We start from the raw sequence: 17,306 nt of genomic DNA on the forward strand, positions 1-17,306 counted from the left end.
TAGAACAGAGACTATGTAAAGTAGAGAATCCCATACAGTGAATGAGTAGAACAGAGACTATGTAAAGTAGAGAATCCCATACAGTGAATGAGTAGAACAGAGACTATGTAAAGTAGAGAATCCCATACAGTGAATGAGTAGAACAGAGACTATGTAAAGTAGAGAATCCCATACAGTGAATGATCAGAACAGAGACTATGTAAAGTAGAGAATCCCATACAGTGAATGAGTAGAACAGAGACTATGTAAAGTAGAGAATCCCATACAGTGAATGATCAGAACAGAGACTATGTAAAGTAGAGAATCCCATACAGTGAATGAGTAGAACAGAGACTATGTAAAGTAGAGAATCCCATACAGTGAATGAGTAGAACAGAGACTATGTAAAGTAGAGAATCCCATACAGTGAATGAGTAGAACAGAGACTATGTAAAGTAGAGAATCCCATACAGTGAATGATCAGAACAGAGACTATGTAAAGTAGAGAATCCCATACAGTGAATGATCAGAACAGAGACTACGTAAAGTAGAGAATCCCATACAGTGAATGATCAGAACAGAGACTACGTAAAGTAGAGAATCCCATACAGTGAATGAGTAGAACAGAGACTATGTAAAGTAGAGAATCCCATACAGGAGCTTCAGATTGTTTTACTATCTGAAAAAAGGCTTCCAGAGGATTCAGAACAGCAGCCACTCAGTTTTAAGATACATCAGGACTTGAGATCAGCTATGCAGTTGTTGAAATAGAGTTGATGTGATATTGATGCGCTATTGATGAGGTGATCTGTCTCCCTGTTTTGTTGAAAGTGTCCAGAAGCCCAGAGCAGAGTCACCTACAACCAGCCAGGAACCTCTGAGACATGACGAAATGTCTGAACAACAAATTAAAAGCTCTGACTACCAGTTGGACTATGAAAATGTTGAGGATTCAGTTGAGACGATGGAGAGGATTGGCAGCGAGGATGCTGTAATGTTCACACACATGCCTCTGGGTAGGAGAAGTAAGACTGGGAGATACAACACCCCCCCCCCCCCCCATCCACACCAACACACACCTTATATCTTTCTCTATTGACCAAAATAGTTCTTTAATATTAGATAATGTTGATCAGTTTTAACTTTCAAAAGTTAATCTTCTGGTTTTATGGTATTAATATCAATCTCATTGTTTTCCTACAGGTGAAACTCTGCTGACAGTCCAACAAGACATTAAGGGTAAACTGAAACACAAGTATCAACACATATCTGAAGGAATTGGACACCATGGAAACCAAAGTCTGTTCAAGGACATTTACACAGAGCTCTACATCACAGAGGGTGGAAGTGGAGGGCTCAATAATGAACATGAGGTTAGACAGATAGAGATGGCATCCAAGAAACAAACCACACAAGAGACACCAATCAAATGCAACGACATCTTCAAGCCTTTACCTGGACAAGACAAACCTATCAGAACTGTGCTGACAAAAGGAATCGCTGGCATTGGAAAAACAGTCTCTGTGCAGAAGGTCATCCTTGACTGGGCAGAGGGAAAAGCAAATCAGGACGTTCATTTCATGTTTCCTCTTCCTTTCCGTGATCTGAACCTGAAAAAGGACCAATACAGTCTGATGCAACTTCTTTCCCACTACTTCTCAGAGCTGAAAGAGATTGACAGCATTGAAGATGGTGAAACCAAAACTGTTTTCATTTTTGATGGTCTGGATGAGTGTCGACTTCCTCTAGACTTCAAAAACAATGAGAAGTGCTGTGATGTCACGAAGCCAACCTCAGTGGATGTGCTACTGACAAACCTCATCGAGGGGAATCTGCTTCCGTCTGCTCTCCTCTGGATAACCACACGACCTGCAGCAGCCAATCAGATCCCTTCTGAGTGTATTGACCAGGTGACAGAGGTACGAGGGTTCAATGATCCACAGAAGGAGGAATACTTCAGGAAGAAAATCACAGATCAGAATATGGCCAATGAAATCATCAAACACATGAAGACATCAAGGAGCCTCCACATCATGTGCCACATGCCAGTCTTCTGTTGGATATCAGCCACGGTCCTTGAGATGATACTGAAAGAGGCATGGAAGGATGAAGTCCCTAAAACTCTGACCCAGATGTACTCACACTTCATTCTCATCCAAACCATTGTGAAGAACAAGAAGTACAACAAAGCCTCAGAGACAAACTTGAAGGAACTGTCTCAGTCAGACAGAGAGATGATCCTGAAACTGGCAAAGCTGGCTTTCCAACAGCTGCAGAAGGGCAACCTGATCTTCTATGAGGAGGACCTGAGAGAGTGTGGCCTTGATGTCACAGAGGCATCAGAGTACTCAGCATTGTGTACAGAGATCTTTAAAGAAGAATCTGGGCTGTACCAAGACAAGGTCTACAGCTTTGTGCATCTGAGCATTCAGGAGTTTCTAGCAGCAGTGCATGCTTTAGAATCATGTCTGGACAAGAAGGAAAATGTTTTCTCCCCCACTAGTGATGATGAAGAGAAGGAGTCAATCCAGTTGTCTGACTTACACAGGAGAGCAGTGGACCAGGCCTTGAAGAGTGAGAATGGACACCTGGACCTGTTCCTCCGCTTCCTTCTGGGTCTCTCACTGGAGTCCAATCAGAATCTGTTACGAGGCCTTCTGACACAGACAGGAAGTACAACACAGAGCAATGAGAAAAGAGTTAAGAGAATAGTCAGGTACCTTTCATACAACATAGAGGAGGAATCCTCACCAGAAAGGATCATCAACTTGTTCCATTGTCTGAATGAACTTGGTGCCAATTCTCTAGTTGAAGACATGCAGACCTCCCTGCGATCAGGAACTCTTTCAGAAACAAGTCTAGAACCTGACCAATGTTCAGCCCTGGCCTACCTGTTACTGATGTCAGAGGAGGTGCTGGAGGAGTTTGACCTGAAGACATACAACACATCAGAGGAAGGTTATCAGAGGTTGCTGCCGGTAGTGAAAACCTGCAAGAGAGCACTGTAAGTTCTGTTATTGAGTTGATGTTTACAGTATCATTATAATGAAGGATTTGTATATCTAACAGATTATCTCCTCTCTCCAGACTGGATGGCTGTGAACTCACATATAAATCCTGTGAGACTCTGGCTTCAGCTCTGCAGACAAAAAACTCCCCCCTGAGAGAACTGGACCTCAGCCACAATGACCTGGAAGACAGAGGAGTGGAGCTGCTCTGTGTTGGACTAGCCAGTCCACTCTGCAACATACAGACACTTGTGTGAGTTAAATATCTGCAGTATCCACTGTTTTTATAGTGTTTATATATTTGTAGTAATTATGTTTTTAACAATATTTTAACATCTTGGTAAATATGCAGAAACATACATAACATGTGACAAATAAATATAACTAAGGTTAAATATCTTGATTGAGTTAGTATGTTTTCAACATTGGTTAATAATGTGTCCTTCTGTAACTGTCTTAATTACATACCAATTATTGTTAAAGCTTTGTATACTTAGCAGTGTATCGATATACATATCTACTCTCTCCAGACTGGATGGCTGTAAACTCACATATAAATCCTGTGAGACTCTGGCCTCAGCTCTGCAGACACCAAACTCCCCCCTGAGAGAACTGGACCTCAGCTACAATAACCTGGGAGACAGAGGAGTGGAGCTGCTCTGTGTTGGACTAACCAGTCCACTCTGCAACATACAGACACTAGTGTGAGTTAAATATCTTCAGCATGAGATATTATGTGGATGTTTTAAACATGTGTTAATCATGTGCTCCTCTCCCCTCTAGTCTGGGTCAGTGTGGTCTGACAGAGGGTTGCTGTTCAGATCTGGCCTCAGTCCTGAGTTCACCCAACTCACAACTGAAACAACTGGAGCTGAGAGACAATGACCTGCAGGACTCAGGAGTTACACTGCTGTCTGCTGGACTGGAGGGTCCAGACTGTAAACTACACACACTGGGGTAAGTACAGCTGTTTCAGTCAGGTCTGTACTGAGCTGAGTTACACTGCTGTCTGCTGGACTGGAGGATCCAGACTGTAAACTACACACACTGGGGTAAGTACATCTGTTTCAGTCAGGTCTGTACTGAGCTGAGTTACACTGCTGTCTGCTAGACTGGAGGATCCAGACTGTAAACTACAGTCTGGTATAGGCTTGGGCGGTATACCGTATACCGGGGTTTTCTGAAATAGCCACAGATGGTTTTTCAATACCATCAATACAGTTGAAAGTATTTATTTGAAGTTTGTTAATACATCTTAATATTCGTAGCTACTTTATAAGTAAATACCTGCAGTCAACTTGTGTAATATATTAGGAGATAAAGCAGATCACATTGTTCATTTCACCTGTCACATTATTTTAGATTATGAAGACTAACAAAATGTGTCTGATGCTGAGCAGAAATTACAATAAGAAGCATGTTACATCTGCGTTTACGCAGCAAGATATTTCTTAAGCGGTTAATTTTTTTTCCTGCGTGAGTTTAACAGTGAAGAGGCGACTCTGGGATGCTGGCCTTCTAGGCAGAGTTCCTCTGTCCAGTCTCAACGTCAACAGTGAAGAGGCGACTCTGGGATGCTGGCCTTCTAGGCAGAGTTCCTCTGTCCAGTCTCAACGTCAACAGTGAAGAGGCGACTCTGGGATGCTGGCCTTCTAGGCAGAGTTCCTCTGTCCAGTCTCAACGTCAACAGTGAAGAGGCGACTCTGGGATGCTGGCCTTCTAGGCAGAGTTGTAAAGAAAAAGCCATATCTCAGACTGGCCAATAAAACGAAAAGATTAAGATGGGCAAAAGAACACATACACTGGACAGAGATATGGCTTTTTCTTTGTAACTCTGCCTAGAAGGCCAGCATCCCAGAGTCGCCTCTTCACTGTTGACGTTGAGACTGGACAGAGGAACTCTGCCTAGAAGGCCAGCATCCCAGAGTCGCCTCTTCACTGTTGACGTTGAGACTGGACAGAGGAACTCTGCCTAGAAGGCCAGCATCCCGGAGTCGCCTCTTCACTGTTGACGTTGAGACTGGACAGAGGAACTCTGCCTAGAAGGCCAGCATCCCAGAGTCGCCTCTTCACTGTTGATGTTGAGACTGGACAGAGGAACTCTGCCTAGAAGGCCAGCATCCCAGAGTCGCCTCTTCACTGTTGACGTTGAGACTGGACAGAGGAACTCTGCCTAGAAGGCCAGCATCCCAGAGTCGCCTCTTCACTGTTGACGTTGAGACTGGACAGAGGAACTCTGCCTAGAAGGCCAGCATCCCGGAGTCGCCTCTTCACTGTTGACGTTGAGACTGGACAGAGGAACTCTGCCTAGAAGGCCAGCATCCCAGAGTCGCCTCTTCACTGTTGACGTTGAGACTGGACAGAGGAACTCTGCCTAGAAGGCCAGCATCCCAGAGTCGCCTCTTCACTGTTGACGTTGAGACTGGACAGAGGAACTCTGCCTAGAAGGCCAGCATCCCAGAGTCGCCTCTTCACTGTTGACGTTGAGACTGGACAGAGGAACTCTGCCTAGAAGGCCAGCATCCCAGAGTCGCCTCTTCACTGTTGACGTTGAGACTGGACAGAGGAACTCTGCCTAGAAGGCCAGCATCCCAGAGTCGCCTCTTCACTGTTGACGTTGAGACTGGACAGAGGAACTCTGCCTAGAAGGCCAGCATCCCAGAGTCGCCTCTTCACTGTTGACGTTGAGACTGGACAGAGGAACTCTGCCTAGAAGGCCAGCATCCCAGAGTCGCCTCTTCACTGTTGACGTTGAGACTGGACAGAGGAACTCTGCCTAGAAGGCCAGCATCCCAGAGTCGCCTCTTCACTGTTGACGTTGAGACTGGTGTTTTGTGCTTACTATTTAATGAAGCTTCCAGTTGAAGACTTGTGAGGTGTCTGTTTCTCAAACTAGACACTAATGTACTTGTCCTCTTGCTCAGTTGTGCACCGGGGCCTCCCACTCCTCTTTCTATTTTGGTTAGAGCCAGTTTGCACTGTTCTCTGAAGGGAGTAGTACACCGCTTTGTACGAGATCTTCAGTTTCTTGGCAATTTCTCGCTTGGAATAGCCTTCATTTCTCAGAACAAGAATAGACCGACAAGTTTCAGAAGAAAGTTCTTTGTTTCTGGCCATTTTGAGCTTGTAATCGAACCCACAAATGCTGATGCTCCAGATACTCAACTAGTCTAAAGAAAGACCGTTTTATTGCTTCTTTAATCAGGACAACAGGTTTCAGCTGTGCTAACATAATTGCAAAAGGGTTTTCTAATGATCAATTAGCCTTTTAAAATGATAAACTTGGATTAGCTAACATAACGTGCTATTGGAACACAGGAGTGATGGTTGCTGATAATGGGCCTCTGTACGCCTATGTAGATATTCCATTAAAAATCAGCCGTTTCCAGCTACAATAGTCATTTACAACATTAACAATGTCTACACTGTATTTCTGATCAATTTGATGTTATTTTAATGGACAAAAGAATAGCTTTTCTTTCAAAAACAAGGACATTTTCAATTGACCCCAAACTTTTGAACGGTAGTGTATATGTATAACTTTGCAATTCGTTTACTTTCATTTGCGCTTGTTAGCATATTTAGCTAGCAGCCTCCATTTAACTTGCTATTACTTGTGCTAATTTTGGTAGCATTCTGTGGGCTTTTTTGCTTTTTTTGGCACCCCCTTGTGTACTAAACAGGGAATCCTGGTGTGAGAGAAGGCTAGTATGAGGATATGAAAATCAGGATACCGCCCAACCCTAGTGTGTGTGTGTGTGTGTTGCTGGCATTCAAGTTTGTCCTCTACTCTCCTCAGTCTAGGTCAGTGTGGTCTGACTGAGGGTTGCTGTTCAGATCTGGCCTCAGTCCTGAGTTCACCCAACTCACAACTGAAACAACTGGAGCTGAGAGACAATGACCTGCAGGACTCAGGAGTTACACTGCTGTCTGCTGGACTGGAGGATCCAGACTGTAAACTACACACACTGGGGTAAGTACAGCTGTTTCAGTCAGGTTGGTACTGAGCTGAGTTACACTGCTGTCTGCTGGACTGGAGGATCCAGACTGTAAACTACACACACTGGGGTAAGTACAGCTGTTTCAGTCAGGTCGGTACTGAGCTGAGTTACACTGCTGTCTGCTGGACTGGAGTATCCAGACTGTAAACTACACACACGTGTGTGTGTGTGTTGCTGGCGTTCAAGTTTGTCCTCTACTCTCCTCAGTCTAGGTCAGTGTGGTCTGACAGAGATTTGCTGTTCAGATCTGGCCTCAGTCCTCAATTCACCCAACTCACAACTGAACCAACTGGAGCTGAGAGACAATGACCTGCGGGACTCAGGAGTTACACTGCTGTCTGCTGGACTGGAGGATCCAGACTGTAAACTACACACACTGGGGTAAGTACAGCTGTTTCAGTCAGGTTGGTACTGAGCTTAGTAAAACAAATACTCTGAAAATCTGATGTTTCATGACAATGTTTGTGTCATGGACAAATGGATGGGTGTCCTACAAGATGATTGACACCAGTACACCAACCTAGACAGCTGTTGTGTGTCTCTGTAGGCTGTCTGGCTGTCTGGTCACAGAGGAGGGCTGTGCTGTTCTGTCTTCAGCTCTGAGGTCAAACCCCTCCCACCTGAAAGAGCTGGACCTGAGCTACAATCACCCAGGAGACTCTGCAGGGGGACTGCTTTCAGCTGCTCTGGTGGGAGCTGCTCTGGTGTATCCCACATATAAACTGATGAAGCTGAAGTAAGTCAGAATAGATGTCCTAATAGTGTGAGCAGCGGTTGTGTCATATGTAGTGTAGTAGGGTCAGTAACATGAGGACATGATGGTAGAATTAAGGGGAAGTTTACTCAGCAGGCTGAGCACTCCAACACAGCATACATCATCACCACATGAATACTCTTCTTCTGCATCTCTGATATCCTGTTGGAATTGTACTCCATTCTGTATGCAGTAGGTAGGGTAGAATACCTGTATGTCTCTAGTAATGAATTGTACTCTGTTCTGTATGCAGTAGGTAGGATAGAATACCTGTATGTCTCTAGTAATGAATTGTACTCTGTTCTGTATGCAGTAGGTAGGATAGAGTACCTGTATGTCTCTAGTAATGAATTGTACTCCGTTCTGTATGCAGTAGGTAGGATAGAATACCTGTATGTGTCACGACTTCAACCGAGGCAGGCTCTCCTTCCCGTTCGGGTGGCGCTCGGCGGTCGTCGTCACCGGCCTACTAGCTGCTACTGACTCTTTTTCCTCCCCCTCCTTATGTGTTTATGTGTATCACCTGGTTTGAGGGAATTGGCAATCAGGGTGGCTTTATTAGTCAGCCAGCCTGTCTGCTTCTTTGTGCGGGATTGTTCGTCTGTTTCTTTGGATTTCGGGAGTGGTTCGTGTTTGTGTACTGGTTTTGTCTTCATGTTTGAAGACAGGTGTTTATTTGACACCCAGTAGTCCGGTTTGGACATTTTTGGTTTACGGGTTGGGAATTAAACTCAACGTATTGAAGCTCTGCTGTTCCTGCGTCTGATTCCACAAACACCCCGACACCTAGAGCGTTACAGAATCCCGCACCATCATGGAGTCAGCAGGAGCAGCAGCTAACCCTCTCCCATCGATGGAGGAACGGGTTCTCCACCACACCACCGTCCTCCATCGGATCGGATCCGCCATGGACCAAATGATGGAGAGAATGGAGCGATGGGAGAGGAGTGGGCTCCTCTCTCCACCTTCGGCTCCCCCTCCCCAGGATTCTCCATCCCCCGGCTCCAGCGCGCTCCGTCTTACGCTCCCGAGGGATTATGATGGAACAGAGGCAGGTTGTCAGGGGTTTTTACTCCAACTGGAGCTATACCTGGCCACTGTTCGCCCCACTCCCTCGGGAGCGGAGAGGGTGAGTGTCCTCGTCTCCTGCCTAACGGGTCGTGCTCTGGAGTGGGCCAACGCAGTCTGTAATGGCCCGGACTCCGCGAAGGAGTACTACCCGGAGTTTACCCGTCGTTTTCGTGCCGTGTTCGACCACCCCACAGACGGCCGAGCGGCGGGTGAGAGACTATTTCATCTAAGGCAGGAGAGGAGGAGCGCACAGGATTTCGCGCTGGAGTTCCAGACCTTGGCCGCGGGATCAGGGTGGAACGACAGGGCCCTTATTGACCACTACCGGTGTAGTCTCCGGGAGGACGTCCGTAGGGAGCTAGCGTGTCGGGACATCGCTCTGTCGTTGGATGAGCTTATCGACATGTCCATCCGACTGGACAATCTGCTGGCTGCCCGCGGGCGTTCGGAGAGGGTCCTGTGCGTTCCACCACCCAGCGCCCCGGCTCCCATCCCGATGGAGTTGGGAGGGGCCGCGCCTAGGGGTATCGGAGGACGAGGCCTCCCCTGCACCAACTGTGGTCGGAGAGGACACACGGCCGATCGGTGCTGGGGGGGTCTGTCTGGGAGTCGAGATGTCAGGCGGGACGCTTCTCGATCACCCCAGGTGAGTCAGCACCAAACTCACTCAGAACCTCCTGTCGGTCACATGTTTGTCTCAATTTTTTTCCTTGATTTTTTCCCCTCTTCTCAGCATAGGGCACTAGTCGATTCAGGTGCAGCTGGGAACTTTATGGATCGCGGACTCGCCCGAGAGTTGGGCGTTCCGCTTGTGCCGATAGATTCTCCCTTTCCCGTGCACTCCCTAGATAGCCAGCCATTAGGGTCAGGGGTGGTCAGGGAGGCCACAGTTCCCCTGGACATGGTGACGCAGGGGAATCATAGGGAACGTATCAGTCTATACATTATCGATTCGCCTGCGTTTCCAGTGGTGCTGGGTATTCCCTGGTTGGCCCGGCACAATCCCAATATTTCGTGGAGACAGGGGGTTCTCCAGGGGTGGTCAGAGGAGTGTTCTGGAAGGTGTCTGGGAGTTTCCATTGGTGCCACGTCGGTGGAGAGTCCAGACCAGGGTTCCACGGTGCGCATTCCCCCCGAGTATGCCGATTTGGCAATCGCTTTCTGTAAAAAGAAAGCGACGAAATTACCACCACATCGACCGGGTAGGGATTGTGCGATAGATCTCCAGGTTAACGCTGCGCTTCCTAAGAGTCACGTGTACCCTTTGTCCCAAGAGGAGACGTTGGCTATGGAGACATATGTCACGGAATCTCTGGGACAGGGGTACATTCGGCCCTCCATCTCACCCGTCTCCTCGAGTTTCTTTTTTGTGAAGAAAAAGGAGGGAGGTTTGCGTCCGTGTATTGATTATAGAGGTCTAAATGCCATCACGGTGGGGTTTAGTTACCCACTACCTCTCATCGCTTCGGCGGTGGAATCATTTCACGGAGCGCAGTTCTTTACAAAACTGGACCTCAGGAGCGCGTACAGCCTGGTGCGTATTCGGGAGGGAGACGAGTGGAAAACCGCATTTAGTACCACATCGGGCCACTATGAGTACTGCGTCATGCCGTATGGGTTAAAGAATGCTCCAGCCGTGTTCCAATCCTTTGTAGACGACATTCTCAGGGACCTGCACGGGCAGGGGGTAGTTGTGTATATCGATGACATTCTGATCTACTCAACTACTCACGCCGCGCATGTATCTCTAGTGCGCAAAGTGCTTGGCAGACTGCTGGAGCATGACTTATACGTCAAGGCTGAGAAGTGTGTGTTTTCCAAACAAGCCGTCTCCTTCCTGGGTTACCTCGGGGGGTGGTGGTGGAGAGTGACCGCATAAAGGCCGTGCGTAATTGGCCGACTCCGACCACGGTAAAAGAGGTGCAGCGGTTTTTGGGTTTTGCCAACTACTACCGGAGATTTATCCGGGGTTTTGGCCAGGTAGCGGCTCCCATTACCTCACTGCTGAGGGGGGGTCCGGTGAGGTTGCGGTGGTCAGCGCCGGCGGACGGAGCTTTCAACAGGTTGAAGGCTCTGTTCACGGAGGCTCCCGTGTTGGCGCATCCGGATCCCTCTTTAGCATTCATAGTGGAGGTGGACGCTTCCGAGGCTGGGGTGGGTGCCGTGCTATCACAGCGCTCGGGTGCGCCACCAAAACTCCGCCCCTGCGCTTTCTTCTCTAGTAAGCTCAGTGCAGCGGAGCGTAACTATGATGTGGGGGATCGGGAGTTGTTAGCGGTGGTCAGGGCTCTGAAGGTGTGGAGACACTGGCTTGAGGGGGCTAAGCACCCTTTTCTCATCTGGACCGACCACCAGAATCTGGAGTATGTTCGGGCAGCTCGGAGACTGAACCCACGTCAGGCAAGGTGGGCCATGTTTTTCACCCGGTTTAGGTACACGTTGTCCTATAGACCCGGTTCAAAAAACGTAAAGGCAGACGCACTGTCCCGCCTTTACGACACGGAGGAGAGGACCACTGAACCCACTCCCATCATCCCCGCCTCGAGGCTGATCGCGCCAGTGGTATGGGAGGTGGACTCGGACATCGAGCGGGCGCTACGGGCGGAACCCGCGCCTCCTCAGTGTCCGGCGGGCCGTAAGTACGTACCGCTTGGTGTTCGGGACCGCCTGATTCGGTGGGCTCATGTCCTACCCTCCTCGGGTCACCCTGGGGTGACGAGGACAGTGGGGAGCCTTCGGGGGAGGTATTGGTGGCCTACCTTAGCTCGAGACGTTAGGGTTTATGTCTCCTCCTGTTCGGTATGCGCTCAGAGTAAGGCTCCTAGGCACCTTCCTCGAGGGAAGTTGCAACCCCTCCCCGTTCCACAACGGCCATGGTCTCATCTGTCTGTAGACTTCCTGACCGATCTGCCTCCCTCTCAGGGAAACACTACGGTTCTGGTAATTGTGGATCGGTTTTCTAAGTCCTGCCGTCTCCTCCCGTTGCCCGGTATCCCTACTGCCCTACAGACTGCGGAGGCCTTATTCACTCACGTCTTCCGGCACTACGGGGTGCCGGAGGATATTGTTTCTGATCGGGGCCCCCAGTTCACGTCCCGAGTGTGGAGGGCGTTCATGGAGCGTCTGGGGGTCACGGTCAGCCTGACTTCCGGGTATCACCCCGAGAGTAATGGGCAGGTGGAGAGAGTGAACCAGGAGGTGGGTAGGTTTCTGCGGTCGTATTGTCAGGACCGGCCAGGGGAGTGGGCGAGATACATTCCCTGGGCTGAGATGGCCCAGAACTCACTACGCCACTCCTCTACTAATGTGTCCCCCTTTCAGTGTGTGTTGGGGTACCAGCCGGTCCTGGCACCATGGCATCCGAGCCAGACCGAGGCTCCTGCGGTGGAGGAGTGGGTACAGCGCTCCAAGGAGACCTGGAGGGCCGTCCGGGAGTCCCTTCAACAAGCTACTGGAAGGCAGAAGAGGAGCGCTGACCGCCACCGCAGTGAGGCCCCCGTGTTTGTACCGGGGGAAAGGGTCTGGCTCTCGACCCGAAACCTACCCCTCCGCTTGCCCTGCCGGAAGCTGAGGCCGCAGTGTGTAGGGCCATTCAAAGTCCTGAGGAGAATAAACGAGGTGTGTTATCGATTAAAACTCCCTTCCTATTATCGTATTAACCCCTCGTTTCATGTGTCTCTCCTCAGGCCGGTGGTAGCTGGTCCCCTGCAGGACGGTGAGGTACCGGAGGTCCCCCTCTGGACATCGAGGGGTCCCCGGCGTACACGATACGGGCCATTCTGGACTCGAGACGCCGGGCGAGGGGCCTGCAGTACCTCGTGGACTGGGAGGGGTACGGTCCGGAGGAGAGGTGCTGGGTACCAGTGGAGGACATGTTGGATCCATCTATGGTAAAGGATTTCCATCGCCTCCATCCGGAGCGCCCTGCGCCTCGTCCTCCGGGTCGACCTCGAGGCCGGTGTCGGCGCGCTGCGGGAGCCGCGCGTCAGAGGGGGGGTACTGTCACGACTTCAACCGAGGCAGGCTCTCCTTCCCGTTCGGGTGGCGCTCGGCGGTCGTCGTCACCGGCCTACTAGCTGCTACTGACTCTTTTTCCTCCCCCTCCTTATGTGTTTATGTGTATCACCTGGTTTGAGGGAATTGGCAATCAGGGTGGCTTTATTAGTCAGCCAGCCTGTATGCTTCTTTGTGCGGGATTGTTCGTCTGTTTCTTTGGATTTCGGGAGTGGTTCGTGTTTGTGTACTGGTTTTGTCTTCATGTTTGAAGACAGGTGTTTATTTGACACCCAGTAGTCCGGTTTGGACATTTTTGGTTTACGGGTTGGGAATTAAACTCAACGTATTGAAGCTCTGCTGTTCCTGCGTCTGATTCCACAAACACCCCGACACCTAGAGCGTTACAGTATGTCTCTAGTAATGAATTGTACTCCATTCTGTATGCAGTAGGTAGGATAGAATACCTGTATGTCTCTAGTAATGAATTGTACTCTGTTCTGTATGCAGTAGGTAGGATAGAATACCTGTATGTCTCTAGTAATGAATTGTACTCCATTCTGTATGCAGTAGGTAGGATAGAATACCTGTATGTCTCTAGTAATGAATTGTACTCCGTTCTGTATGCAGTAGGTAGGATAGAATACCTGTATGTCTCTAGTAATGAATTGTACTCCGTTCTGTATGCAGTAGGTAGGATAGAATACCTGTATGTCTCTAGTAATGAATTGTACTCCGTTCTGTATGCAGTAGGTAGGATAGAATACCTGTATGTCTCTAGTAATGAATTGTACTCCGTTCTGTATGCAGTAGGTAGGATAGAATACCTGTATGTCTCTAGTAATGAATTGTACTCTGTTCTGTATGCAGTAGGTAGGATAGAATACCTGTATGTCTCTAGTAATGAACTTGGATAATGCACCAGAACACAACAATATGGTTTAAATGTTGACTGCTTTATTAGGTCTTTGTCAGTCAATAACCTGTTTCTCCTACAGTGTGGATCATGGTGGAGAGTGCAGGCTGAAATCAGGGCCGAGGAAATGTAAGTCTCTTTAATCCTAATTAACTGCATATTCAGAACGATAGTAACGTAGTAACTAATCAATACTTGTTCTGTACCTACAAAACAACATTTTATATGAAGATGTGGTTTGATTAAACTCTCCTTTTGTCTACAGATGCCTGTCATCTCACCCTGGACCCAAATACAGCAAACCCAAACCTGGTACTGTCTGAGGGGAACAGGAAGGTGAAACGGGTGGTGGAGAAGCAGCATTATGAAGACCATCCAGACAGATTTGACGCATATCCCCAAGTTCTCTGCAAAGAAGGCTTATCTGGATCTCGTTATTACTGGGAGGTAGAGAGGGATGGTAGCATGGCTGACATTGGTGTGGTGAACAAAGGAATGGAGAGAAAGGGATGGGAGGATGCCAGTTGGATTGGAGGCAATAGGAAGTCCATGTGTTTACTCTGCTCTCACAGTGGTTATAACTTTAACCATGCTGGAGTCAACAGAATCATCCCTGGTCCTGTTTCTAACAGAGTTGGAGTGTATCTGGACTGGCCAGCTGGTACTTTGACCTTCTATAGTGTGTCCTCCTCTGGTACACTGACACACCTTTACACAGAACACACCACATTCACTGAACCCCTCTATCCTGGGTTTGGGGTTTACTCCTCCTCCTCAGTGACTCTGTGTCAGATAGATGACCAACACATTCAGAGGTGAGTGTTTTAATGTGTTCTGTTGGACCTACAGACAGTTAGATTAGTAGTAGTGGTGTGTTTTAATGTGTTCTGTTGGACCTACAGACAGTTAGATTAGTAGTGGTGTGTTTTAATGTGTTCTGTTGGACCTACAGACAGTTAGATTAGTAGTAGTGGTGTGTTTTAATGTGTTCTGTTGGACCTACAGACAGTTAGATTAGTAGTAGTGGTGTGTTTTAATGTGTTCTGTTGGAGGTGAGGACTGAGGAGTAACATGATGATTTTAAAGCATTTATTTCATTAATGTTTATCACTGGAGGACACAGTACAGAACAGTCTACAGTAGAGCATCACTGGAGGACACAGTACAGAACAGTCTTCAGTAGAGCATCACTGGAGGACACAGTACAGAACAGTCTACAGTAGAGCATCACTGGAGGACACAGTACAGAACAGTCTACAGTAGAGCATCACTGGAGGACACAGTACAGAACAGTCTACAGTAGAGCATCACTGGAGGACACAGTACAGAACAGTCTACAGTAGAGCATCACTGGAGGACACAGTACAGAACAGTCTTCAGTAGAGCATCACTGGAGGACACAGTACAGAACAGTCTACAGTAGAGCATCACTGGAGGACACAGTACAGAACAGTCTACAGTAGAGTATCACTGGAGGACACAGTACAGAACAGTCTACAGTAGAGCATCACTGGAGGACACAGTACAGAACAGTCTACAGTAGAGCATCACTGGAGGACACAGTACAGAACAGTCTTCAGTAGAGCATCACTGGAGGACACAGTACAGAACAGTCTACAGTAGAGCAGGCTGAAGTTTTGTAATGTTCAAACTGATATTTCAATATGGCTGAAACTATATGACCTCGTTACCAGGCTAATTGCACTCAGCACATATAAACCTGGAATTCCAGCCACTCGACGTGTGTGTCACAAGCTCAGTGTTTTAGAAGGGGGAAAGTGTGTGTAACTCAAGATACCTGGTGACTTCACATCTCTAGGGGGGTATGAAACTCATGATACCTGGTGACATCACATCTCTGGGGGGGGGGGGGGGGGGGGTGTAACTCATGATACCTGGTGACATCACATCTCTAGGGGGGGGGTATGTAACTCATGATACCTGGTGACTTCACATCTCTAGGGGGGAATGTAACTCATGATACCTGGTGACTTCACATCTCTAGGGGGGGTAATGTAACTCATGATACCTGGTGACTTCACATCTCTAGGGGGGAATGTAACTCATGATACCTGGTGACTTCACATCTCTAGGGGGGGAATGTAACTCATGATACCTGGTGACTTCACATCTCTAGGGGGGAATATAACTCATGATACCTGGTGTATTCACATCTCTAGGGGGGGAATGTAACTCATGATACCTGGTGACTTCACATCTCTAGGGGGGTATGTAACTCATGATACCTGGTGACTTCACATCTCTAGGGGGGTATGTAACTCATGATACCTGGTGACTTCAGATCTCTAGGGGGTTATGTTACTCATGATACCTGGTGACTTCACATCTCTAGGGGGGGGGGGTATGTAACTCATGATACCTGGTAACTTCACATCTCTAGGGGGGGGGGGGGGGGTATGTAACTCATGATACCTGGTGACTTCACATCTCTAGGGGGGAATGTAACTCATGATACCTGGTGACTTCACATCTCTAGGGGGGAATGTAACTCATGATACCTGGTGACTTGACATCTCTAGGGGGGAATGTAACTCATGATACCTGGTGACTTCACATCTCTAGGGGGGAATGTAACTCATGATACCTGGTGACTTCACATCTCCAGGGGGGAATGTAACTCATGATACCTGGTGACTTCACATCTCTAGGGGGGTATGTAACTCATGATACCTGGTAACTTCACATCTCTAGGGGGGGTATGTAACTCATGATACCTGGTGACTTCACATCTCTAGGGGGGAATGTAACTCATGATACCTGGTGACTTCACATCTCTAGGGGCTTTCATCAAGATAAACAATGTCACCTGTAATGTCACCATCAGTATTGGCTTTATGGAATGTGACATAGTGGGTTATGTCACATTTAGGCAATGCACCGTACACAGGGAGCTGTTCTGTCACCCTTTATGCACCCTTTGTATTGCTTATGAAGACTGTATGTATGCTATATCAAGCCTTTATATGTTGTATTTAGTTTAATCACAGTATATCCTTCTGCTTTACCAACACCAGAGACCATGAGTGTTGGATCAAGCCTGGACCTGAGGACACCATAGACCATGGTGGAGAGAGTTGGATCAAGCCTGGACCTGAGAAAAGTGAGTGTTAACTGATAATTGTTTTCAAACCGAAATACGATGAAAGAGTTCATTATACTTGAGTCCCAGACAAGGAACACAATCATGATCTATTTCGTCAAAACAAACTTAAAGGTTGAGTCAGCGATATACGTAGATGCACAACGTAAACAGCATAGTGGGTACATTTTTACAACAACTAAGAACGTTGGAACCCAAGGCTAAACTTCTCTGTTTTGTTCCCGTGGCTAACACGCTGTAAGAGAGTGAAGAGAACTCTTGCACATGGGCAGATACTGTGTGTGACTGTGTGAGAGAGAAGTCGGGCATCTTGCTCATCACAATATCTGTGGTGCTGCTCGTACATCATCATTTAGCTGACTCTACCTTTAAGCTCTCATCCTAGGATCTACCAGAAATCAGACCCCAACATCTACAAAACATGGACCAGAACGATGTTGTTTCCTGCTTCCACAAACATTAA

General features: G+C 48.0%; 1 protein-coding gene across 1 annotated transcript; it reads left to right on the forward strand.

Annotated features, from left to right (window-relative positions):
- The first annotated feature begins 871 nt into the window (after positions 1-871).
- On the forward strand, positions 872-14,839 carry LOC129844040 (NACHT, LRR and PYD domains-containing protein 3-like). The gene is made up of 9 exons (XM_055912419.1): positions 872-1,004; positions 1,183-2,983; positions 3,518-3,691; positions 3,771-3,944; positions 6,787-6,960; positions 7,196-7,369; positions 7,536-7,724; positions 13,805-13,851; positions 13,988-14,839. The coding sequence occupies exons 1-9, from the start codon at positions 872-874 to the stop codon at positions 14,539-14,541; spliced, it is 3,420 nt and encodes a 1,139-aa protein (XP_055768394.1). The 3' UTR covers positions 14,542-14,839.
- The last annotated feature ends 2,467 nt before the right edge of the window (positions 14,840-17,306 follow it).

This window comes from Salvelinus fontinalis, unplaced genomic scaffold (assembly GCF_029448725.1).
Source record: "Salvelinus fontinalis isolate EN_2023a unplaced genomic scaffold, ASM2944872v1 scaffold_0168, whole genome shotgun sequence".
Lineage (NCBI taxonomy): Eukaryota > Metazoa > Chordata > Actinopteri > Salmoniformes > Salmonidae > Salvelinus > Salvelinus fontinalis.